General features: G+C 44.4%; 1 protein-coding gene across 1 annotated transcript; it reads left to right on the forward strand.

Annotated features, from left to right (window-relative positions):
• The first annotated feature begins 305 nt into the window (after positions 1-305).
• On the forward strand, positions 306-9,900 carry LOC119187752 (uncharacterized). The gene is made up of 3 exons (XM_037435828.2): positions 306-1,018; positions 7,060-7,214; positions 9,455-9,900. The coding sequence occupies exons 1-3, from the start codon at positions 378-380 to the stop codon at positions 9,613-9,615; spliced, it is 957 nt and encodes a 318-aa protein (XP_037291725.2). The 5' UTR covers positions 306-377; the 3' UTR covers positions 9,616-9,900.

The raw sequence follows: 9,900 nt of genomic DNA on the forward strand, positions 1-9,900 counted from the left end.
CAAGGTTTTCATTGCATATGCTATCGTATGGCAAGAGTTATCATCCCACTTCTAGGCCGGCCATCTGCGTTCTTTTTGGCACATACTCTGTGGAAGATCTTGTGGTGGGTGACCTCCAAGATTCACTTACTATCTTGAGCAAGTTGCGAGATCAGAGCCAGAAGCGGTGTCTCCTATCACAGGGTGTCACTTTTCTTTTCGCGAAAGAGAGAGAGTCAGTCTAAGAAAAAGAGAGAGTCAGTCTCCTACTGGATATCATTTTCCAGGGTGCTTTATCAAAATGTTTTTAGGAGTCCACGAGCAGTCATTGGCGCTCACTCTGCAGGAGGACGACAGAGAACTCACATCAGTCCCACAGTTTCCTGCACGCGAAAGCCATGCTCTCTCTCGGGCGGGTGGTCCTTTGGGCTCTGTTGGTGTGCGTCGTTGCTGCCACACCTGTGTGCATTGAGTCCGGGACATCACGAGTCACGTACACCTGCTCTGGCTTCACGAGCCATGCCCACTTCGATGAGTTCCTCCGTCGCGAATTCACGCCGGATCGCTACTCGCGCGTTCAGTTTCTTCTCCACGACAGCAATCTCGACTATTTACCGCCAAGAGCATTCGATGGTACAATGGCTTCGGTAGTCGAGTTTCGTAATGTCCGAGTGCACGGCCACACTCCGACGTCCGACGACCACCCATTCACCGGCGTGACATCGTGGCTCAAGAAGGTGATTTTTAGCGATGGCAGCACGGTGCCACCATCTTGGGGACTATTAGGTCCACTGACAAAGCTCGAAGAAGTTATCCTCTTGAACATGCACTACGTGAACCTCTCCAGCAGCTTTAATGAACTCCCGAAGAGCGTAAAACGTGTGCGCGTCCTCAACTCTACAATCCTCGGCGTAGATCCTCATTGGCTTGCAGGTCTGGAAAACCTCGAGGAGCTCCACGTCGAGAACAGCAACATCAACTCCTTTTCTAGGACAATGCTGCCTAGGCCAGCCCACAACCTCACTTCGTTGACGCTCAGGTACAAATACACCACGATGGTGTATCGTTGCATGAATTAGAATTCAGTGAGCACATACAAAAATACAATTGCGTTGACGTCACAAGCTTTCTACTTTTATTTTTGTGACAGCCTGAATGTTTGAATGAGGTAGTGCGCAGTGTACACATTGTCAATGGAAGTGATGCAGGAAAGTAACACACATATTGTGTTGTTTCTTTTTTGCGTAGTTTTTGGTCTACAAGGCATAGCCTTCTATCACCATGTGTGCATTGGATTTAAAAATTAGTGTGCTCATTACAGTGGCGAGAATTCATTGGAATATAAAATGAATAACCTAGTAGAGGCAAGGGGCAACTAAGAAAAATTATTTCTCCTGTATGACATCGCTCTCAAGCAATTAGCTTAGGTGCTCTAAACCTCCCGTTTTTCCGCAATTAACATATACACGAACCTCGAATATATGTTCAGCAGATGGCAACAACATTGAAGCAATGGTGCACTTAACACTAAATCAGTTTAATTTAACCTTAGGCTTTGCATCTCCAGGGATGACCACATTTTGCATAATTTTCCAGTACATTTTATGCGCATTATAGTTGGGCTTGGCTTAGTTGGCGCAGTACGCATTATCAAGTGATACTAAGTGAGGCCACCGCCTAGGCCTCCTAAGTTACCGTTCAGGCCTCCTAAGTTGCCGTTCACCGCCATTAGCAGTTCGAGGGAGGCATTAATAGTAACCCCGACTCTGTTCTCAATATTTTTCTCTAAGCCACAAGGAACCACTGTGGGCACTGCAATTATGCGTAGAAACCACATAAAGAGTTCTTATACATAATTCAACAATTTCGCTTTTTTTATTTTCTCTGTCAGTGAAGAGTCAGGGCCTCCATTACAACTATTGTCATGCTTTTTAGTATGTGAAGCATGACTTAATATGAACAGACTGCTTCTCAGTCAATCCAGTCAGCCTAAACATCTGTCCTAGTTATGACGCTCATTACTACCAAAACAATTCTGACATGACTTAGCACGCTCTAGATAAAGTGTGACATCAGCCACATCTATAGAAAATCAGCCAAGAAGTAAATTGAATGAATAAAAGTAAAATGTCATAGAAGAGTATTGTAACTGGTGCATCTTATATGCCTCACGCGAAAGAGTAGAAGAAGCGTTGTGACCCATGAAGCTTCCATTGCCACGTCGCGTGATGGAACGGACGGAGAAAACTTCAAAACTTTACATTCTTACAAAGACAGGTGAGGATTACAACAGGGACACTGGCTTGACCAGGAACCCGTGGTGAGCTTTATACAATGTTACAGCAATATCTTCCGTGGATCGCAGTGAGAGCCCCGTTGCTACTTTGGACCATGGTCTTTGTGTATAACTCTAGTGAGCTGGCGAGGTTTGATCTGTTGTCAGATGATTTATAACTTGATTCTGCGTCGTTAACCTAGTCTATCGGGGAAACTTTCTGGGAAGTATTAAGGTTGTTCAGTGCTGAAACTGGGTTTTGCGATTAAATTAGTTCAGGGTTCCGTTGCAGGAGAAGAGTAATAGAGCAAGCAAAAATGTATAAGCCAACTAGTCTTGAGTTTCCTTTCAGCTGCTTGGTCACATGAGCCAGAGAGCTGGAGACCTAGTGCAGCATGGGACAGCAAGAGTGCCATGCCGCACACTGATACAGTTGAACCCGGCCATATCGAACTCGCGTAAATCAAATTATTTTTTGTATCAAACTATAATTTAACATGGTAATCCTTTAACGTCAATGAATAGGAAGATATACATACGGCTACATTGTGCGAAAAAAGCCGCACACTTGGTACACAGTATACATCGAGCAGCAGGAAACACCCCAAGAAGTTGGCTTTGCCTCAAAAAGGTTAAACTTTGAAGTAGGGCTTTCACGCGTGCACCTCGGAGCTAAAGTAAGCGGTTTGATTAAGAGGGCGCTGCGCGCGGCAGAAAGTAGCTAGCGCTTGCCATCGTGTTCTTTCCTAAATCGTTCCTCGTGTACCGGTCGCGGTCGCGCAGTTTATCCCATAATTTCTCGTCGTCTCGTATAGTTGGGCCGTCTAGCATCTAGCGTGGTCGCCGTCCACTTGTCCGCTCGCTTTACAGCGAAACCTGTTAAGAGATCACAACATGGGTCACGCGCAGCGCCGTTGTTGCCCGCCGCCGTTGATGTCCGTAACTATACGATCGCACACACACACAAAAACAAAGTAAGTAAAAAGCGCAGCAAAGTCACAACGAAATCGAGAAGAGCGTCCTTTCAGAGCTTTTTCTAAAGCTTCATTGAGTAACTGCTATAAGCACACTTGCTTGGTACCCACTGCGGCATCAATAATAATAATAATTTCTGTGTTGTAGACCAGCATTCACATTGCCATTTTTTGTCATTCTTTTGAGAAGCGATGTATCCACTAAACAGTTGCAAGGAATTTTGTGCCAATTGTTCATGCAGTGGCTGACAACGATGAGGAATTACGCCTGACGTGGGTATGCGCCACAGTTAAAAGGTGTTAAAGAACAACCTTTTTTAATGGGTTCGAACATTGGATGACCCACTCGTTACGCTATTCGCATTTTTTTCTTACATGGTATACAATAGAAATGTGGCGTACGTGTATATATAGCGTACAACATACCTAGGGTCAAGTAAAAAAAATGTACAATTGATGTTACAAATTAAATCTCATACAACGAAATTCCGAAGGAGTATTTGAGTAAGTAGCACATTTTGTGAACTCAGCATACCAGTCTGGCTGAAATTGCAGTCAGTAAGACAGGTCCCTTAGCCGCTCAGTCATTTGCACAAAGTGGCTTCGCGAAGACACCATTGGTTCCATATGCCTGTCCAACATGCGAGTTTTCCTCAAACTATGCAAGCCTATTAACAACAGCATGTCAACTGGCATTTCGTTGCATTCGGCTGGTACAAGATAACGGATGCTATGGGAATTTAAATCCAGATGTTTTTTAAAAGCCCTCTGCAGGACGTCCAAGAAAAATATGACGTCCTTAAAACTAATAAAGCAATGTTCGATTGTTTCTGGAACTTCACAGAAGCGGCAGTTAATTGAGGATGCAAATATGCCTTTGGCGTTTAAACAGGTTTTTACATTGTATTTGTATGTACTTTGTAAAAAAATCTCTTGGTTATTGGTGAAATAGGCATTTTCGTTACACATGATAGCACGTCATGACCAGAAAATCCAATATATAGTGAGCGGTAAAGTGGGGTCGGAAAGAGCGCTTCCAACACAGCATATTATAGGTCTTTTCTTGAGCTAAAGAACAACTACTCATTAGAAAATCTGGCTGTAAGGAAATGCACTGATTCGAATACTTCACGCATGAACTCTTGCAGGTAGGGAGGCGATGCAACATTAGTAGATACCACTAAATTTTGTAAAACATCTGAAAAATTCACTCGAAAGAATGTTCGAATCAGTGGATAAGCACAGTTACAAAAATAGGAAAAGCGCCACACGAGTTTTCTGATAAAGAGGTGTACCAACCCATGACCACCTGCGCAGGCAGGTCTAAAAACATTATCTCACCTCATCGGTTCATAGGTTGAGGACGAAATGAAGGTAGCAAATATACGTTGAAATTTCTGTATGTAAACCCTGAACGACAAATTATTTGCAGACGTAGATTATTTTTGTTGCCAACAACAGATTGAATGCTTTAGCCAGGCCGAAGATAGAGAGGCCATGAGGAATACACGTCTGGGCACAGCGCTTTAGGGTGGGTACACGTTCTTTCCAATAATTTGCACTTGATCAATATGCATCTAATGGAACGCCTAGGTATTTTCATGGAACACATGACCATTCTGTACCTTGAAAATGGGTTGGTTGATTTGTACTTGTGCCAAACCACAGTCCCAAGCTTTTAGCAAAGTTCAATCATGCCCCTGGAATTTTTCCGAATTCTCCAATTGTTGACACCACCATTTTTATACTAGAAAGATCTGTGCAAAAGAACGCTAGGTCATCAGCATACGCCAATACTTTTACCTCATTTCCATAAGCACTGAAACCGTGGACGTTACTAGATCGAATTACACTTAAGCACAGTGGCTCCAAGTAAAGGGCAAAAAGCATTGGCGACAACAGACAGACAGCCCTGTTTCCCAAACGAGTTAAGAAACACGGGTTTTGAAAAATAGCCATTAACAAATAAACGGGTAGAACATTCATTGTAGCACGATTTTACACCTTTAAGTATAGTAGAGCCAACGTTGGCATGTTCGAGAAGCGAAAAAGAAAAGAATGGCGAACCCGATCAAAGGCTTTCGCTAAGTCTACTTGTAGTATTGCCAGTTGTTCATATGCGTGTGAACAATGTTCCATTACTGTGCGAGCAATGTGTACATTAGTTTGTATTGAGCGACCTTTTAGACCGCACGTCTGATGGGCACCAATGAGTTGACATTGCAAATGGAAGCCTGTTTGAAAGTACCTTTGCAAAAATTTTGTGATCAACGTTGCACAGTGTAATTGGTCTGTAGCCATCAACGTGACAAAGCTTTTCTATATCTGAGCATTTTGTAATTAGAACAGTGTGACTTTTAGTAAAAAAGTGGGGAAGCGTCTCCAGATTCAAGCTCAGCGTGAAAATGTGGAACGCCTTGTTGTTATAAAACGCTTTTATACTCATAATAACGCGATTCCTTCCCCGATATCAAGCCTGCCTAAAACAAGTTTGCGACGAAGTCCTAAGCACTGGCGTTGCTCCGTGGTAGAATACTGGGATGGCATGCAGCGTACCCGAGTTCGAGCCCCACTGTGTCCTTGGCAATAGTTTGTTTTTATTTCGCGGTAGTGGTTACGGACACAGGCGGTGGCGGCAGTGTTGACGGCAGCGGAAAACTACGGCGCCGCCTGAGACCCGATTTTCGATATTTCGCTGTAAAAAGACACATAGGACATAGTTGGAGTAGAGCCCGGGTCCACTGCGTACCTGTCAAGCATTCCACCACTGAACCACGCTGGAGCTTGGAACTCTTGCGCAAACTTGCCCTAGGCAGGCTTGACGTCGGGAAAGGAGTCGCGTTATTATGAGCAATAAGGTGTTTTAGAATGGCAAAGGAACAGCCAGGCGTCAGACAATGCGAATTGCGTAACGAGTGGGTCGTCCAATGCTCCAATCTATTACAAAAGATCGTTCTTCATCACCTATTAACTGTTGCACATACCCACTTCAGGCGTAATTCTTCATCGTCGTCGTCCACAGCCTGAAACACAAAGTTGTTGCTAGTGTTTAACGGATACTACGCTTCTCCAAAGAATGACGGAGGATAGCATAGTGAATGCCGGCCTACTGCACAGAAATCACGACTATTTATGGCGTAGTGGGTATCCGGAGAGTGTGCTTATAGCATTTACCCTAAGAATGTTTAGAAAAGGCTCCTAGAGGTCGCTCTTCAAGCTTTAATTGTGAATGTGCTGCGCGTTTCACGCAGGCCCGGCGATTTTGGCTAAGAAGATGAATGACATAAAGCAGAAAAAGCTGCAAGAGCCAATGCCGTCGAACAAAGCCTAATGTCGCCGCTGTGGACACCCGACCAAGATATTTCAAAACAACGTCGACATTAGGGCCAAAGCGAAATATAGATGCTTTCTGCACCGAAGAGTATGCCCATCTGCGTAAGAGTATCTTGAGACGCTGCTCATATCAACAACATGTTTTCTTGCACATTACCCACTCCTGCATGTAAGCCTGCATACTCTACAAATCACGGAAATATACGAAGGTGAAAAAAAAAGAAGCCTATAGTACCTTGAATGTGTCTTCCTTACGATAAGGTCTTAGTGCCATGAAGCCAATTGTGCCCCGAAATTCGCATTGAAAGCACGCTAACTTCAATAATTGCTGTACATTCAATTATCCGAAATATTAAACTATTAACCCCCCTCCTTTATTTTTAGAGGCCGATATATGCGGGTACGACTGTATAATTTTTACTCCCGTGACACTTGTTGCTCAGCGTGTGCAGTAATGCAGTTCCTTTCTGCGGCTGTGCGCCGCGTCGCATATTACAGGAATGCCAACTTGACATCTCTGCCTGTGGACCTGACAGATGAGGCGCCCCTGCTGACTACGCTAAACCTTCAGCACAACGCCATTAAAAACTTTGAAGCGGAAAGTTTCACTCCTCTGCTCGCACGGAGTACCGATGCAGCAGCCTTCTTGGATGGTGAGGAGACCTTGGGTTTTACAACTCCTTCTTTGATATAAAGTTGGTGAGCGCAGAGTGCATGGACGTAGATAAGATTGAAGATAAGGAAGGGAGTCGTGAATAAATTCATAAGAGAAGGATTGAAGATAAAAAAGGATTTTCAGAATACATTCACAAAAAACTGAAAAATTATGTCAGTACCCCACGACAGCGAGTTACCTTACAAAAGTAATAATTCACAGTAAAATCAACTTAATTATTCAAGACAAATATTCAGGCAAAACTTGTGAACCATTCGCATGATTGCGCAAGACTTGTTTAATAGCAACACACACAAAAATCACAGCCCATCCACGGAGTGAATTAAGAGTGGGGCGATGCTTCGGGGGTTTTTACCGGTGAACCGTAAACCGTAAACCGTCCGTCCGTCCGTCCGTCCGTCCGTCCGTCCGTCCGTCCGTCCGTCCGTCCGACTGTCTGTCTGTTTGTCTGTCTGTCTGTCTGTCTGTCTGTCCGACTGTCTGTCTGTCTGTCTGTCTGTCTGTCTGTCTGTCTGTCTGTCTGTCTGTCTGTCTGTCTGTCTGTTTTCACCTGTTGAGTGAGTCATCTAACTAGGCGGTCACGTACGAGCTAGGAGGGACAGACCCATGGCTGTAGGAGCTTTGCCCCGAAAATCATGTTTACTCGCCAATCATGCAGTATCCACGGAAATAATAGCTGCTGAAGTTTTACTGCCCACCCACCTTCAGCAAATATTTTTGAACATACAGAAAGAAAATATTGCATATTAGTGTTGACAGCTCAAGCAAAAGCGTTGCCATCTTCCTGTGTAACAGTAATGTCAGCAAAACTTATGTTGTAGGAATCGCATAATTTTTCATATTACGGTTTTGATTATACTCCTACAGGAACGCTAAGGCATTTGGCTTAGGTAATAACACAGGTCATTAGAGTTTTCGCTATAAGCATTAAAAACGCTGTGGCAAAGGTATTTGTGTTCGAATTGACTGAAGCGACGCAGTTACCCGCTGTATCTTAGCTGGACGAGGTGTAGCGCTGATGAGCTGGGTGTCATGGTTTCAGTGGCCGAAAATGGCAGCTGGAGATTTTTCGATGGTGACGAAATGCAACAGCGCCCGTGTACTAAGAAGTGCCCGTTAAAAAGCTGTCTGCAGCCGAAATTTCGGAAGCCCTCCAGTTTTCCGGGATGCGTAATTCTGTCCCCTCAAGGAGTCCCACAAACTAATCCTAGCTGTAGTAGTGATGCTGGCAAAGTAGTGAATAACGCGAACCAGTACAATGTGGGTTACTGATTCCTACCGCCCCCTTCCCGTCTGTCATGATCCAATCATTAAGATGTCCTCGTCTTTCAGCTCAAACTCTACTTATCACGACAAACAACGTCCACGAACCGAGCCACCACCAGTATAGTTGCAGCAAACCGGCATTTTCAGCGTCCGTTAGTCACGCCACGGCCGTTGGCTGCACTCGCATGATTTCACTCGCGTATAGAGCTTATTAAACGTGGGGCGATGTCGTCAACTTGGGCTTTATGCGGAACTTCACGGCAACGGGAACGCCGACAGCAAGAATGCACTCGGAGTGAGCATATAGTTTTTTTTCTCGATACAAGAAAAAAGCAACAAAAACCACTGTGGTGTCAGATGAGCCCCACGGCCCACCGTCATGGATCTTGCCCCTGTTTTTGTGTAGAAATGGAGTCGCTGCGTTAGGCCAAGTATAATTTCACAAGATCTAGTTATTTGAGATTTTTCCACTTATGATGTTAGCACGCTTCAGCAAACCAAGAGCCACACGTAATTACCATGATCAGTATTGGGAATCAGGGCATTGCTCGGGATCATGGTCTGCAGGCTCACTACCAGTTGTGATAGTTTAGCAGTTAGGCTGTGGGGCTGCCAAGCAGTAGGTCGGCGGGTTTCCTTCCCGGCCGTGGCAACCCCATTTTGTCTGCAGCCGAAATGCGTTAACACCCGCGTAGTGCGATTTGAATGTGCAAGCTAAGACACCCGACTCAAAATTATTCAGGAGTGTGATACGGCGTGCCTAATAATCATATCGTGTTTTTGGCACGTGAAACTTCAGAATTAAAATTTAATGCTGCAAATGACGAATTAAAATTTAAAGCTGAACAAGCTAACTATAAATGCATGCGACTAATGGGCCCAGCACGCATTGACTTGAAAGATGCCTGTTGACACAATCATGATTCATGCATGTTTGTTTTTCATTCGCAGAAAACCCTCTAGACTGCGACTGTCACGCACGCTTCCTCAACCAGATTCCCGCCAGCTGGACGGCACCGCCCTGTTCAACACCAGAGCGACTAAGAGGGCGCCTGGTCAAGAACATCGGCATCTCGCAGCTAATTTGCGCTCCTGCCAGCAGGCGCCGCTAACAAAAAGGAAAACGAAACCCCATAACTAATAGAATTTCTCATTTATATTCAAAAATTTTTTATTTGTGAGCATTGTGCTCTAATAAAATTAATTCGAACATTTTAGCACGGGTAGCGTTATCCTTGCAGAAAAAAAATAAACTTACGATAGTGTTGTCACTTATTATCGTCGTCAGACTCATTTTATGGCCACCTAGTGCTTATAGTCTGACTGCATCGAAAAGAGGCCTGTATTGTGATTTGAATGGCAACGAAGAGGTAAATAAAGAAAGCTGCAAGAAAAGA

Source organism: Rhipicephalus microplus, chromosome X (genome assembly GCF_043290135.1).
Source record: "Rhipicephalus microplus isolate Deutch F79 chromosome X, USDA_Rmic, whole genome shotgun sequence".
In the NCBI taxonomy this organism is placed as follows: Eukaryota; Metazoa; Arthropoda; class Arachnida; order Ixodida; family Ixodidae; genus Rhipicephalus; species Rhipicephalus microplus.

Coding starts and splice junctions, on each gene's coding strand:
- LOC119187752 (XM_037435828.2), top strand. CDS start 378: ATGCTCTCTCTCGGGCGGGTGGTCCTTTGGGCTCTGTTGGTGTGCGTC. Junction 1,019..7,059: donor CTCACTTCGTTGACGCTCAG/GTACAAATACAC, acceptor CGCATATTACAG/GAATGCCAACTTGACATCTC. Junction 7,215..9,454: donor TGCAGCAGCCTTCTTGGATG/GTGAGGAGACCT, acceptor TTTCATTCGCAG/AAAACCCTCTAGACTGCGAC.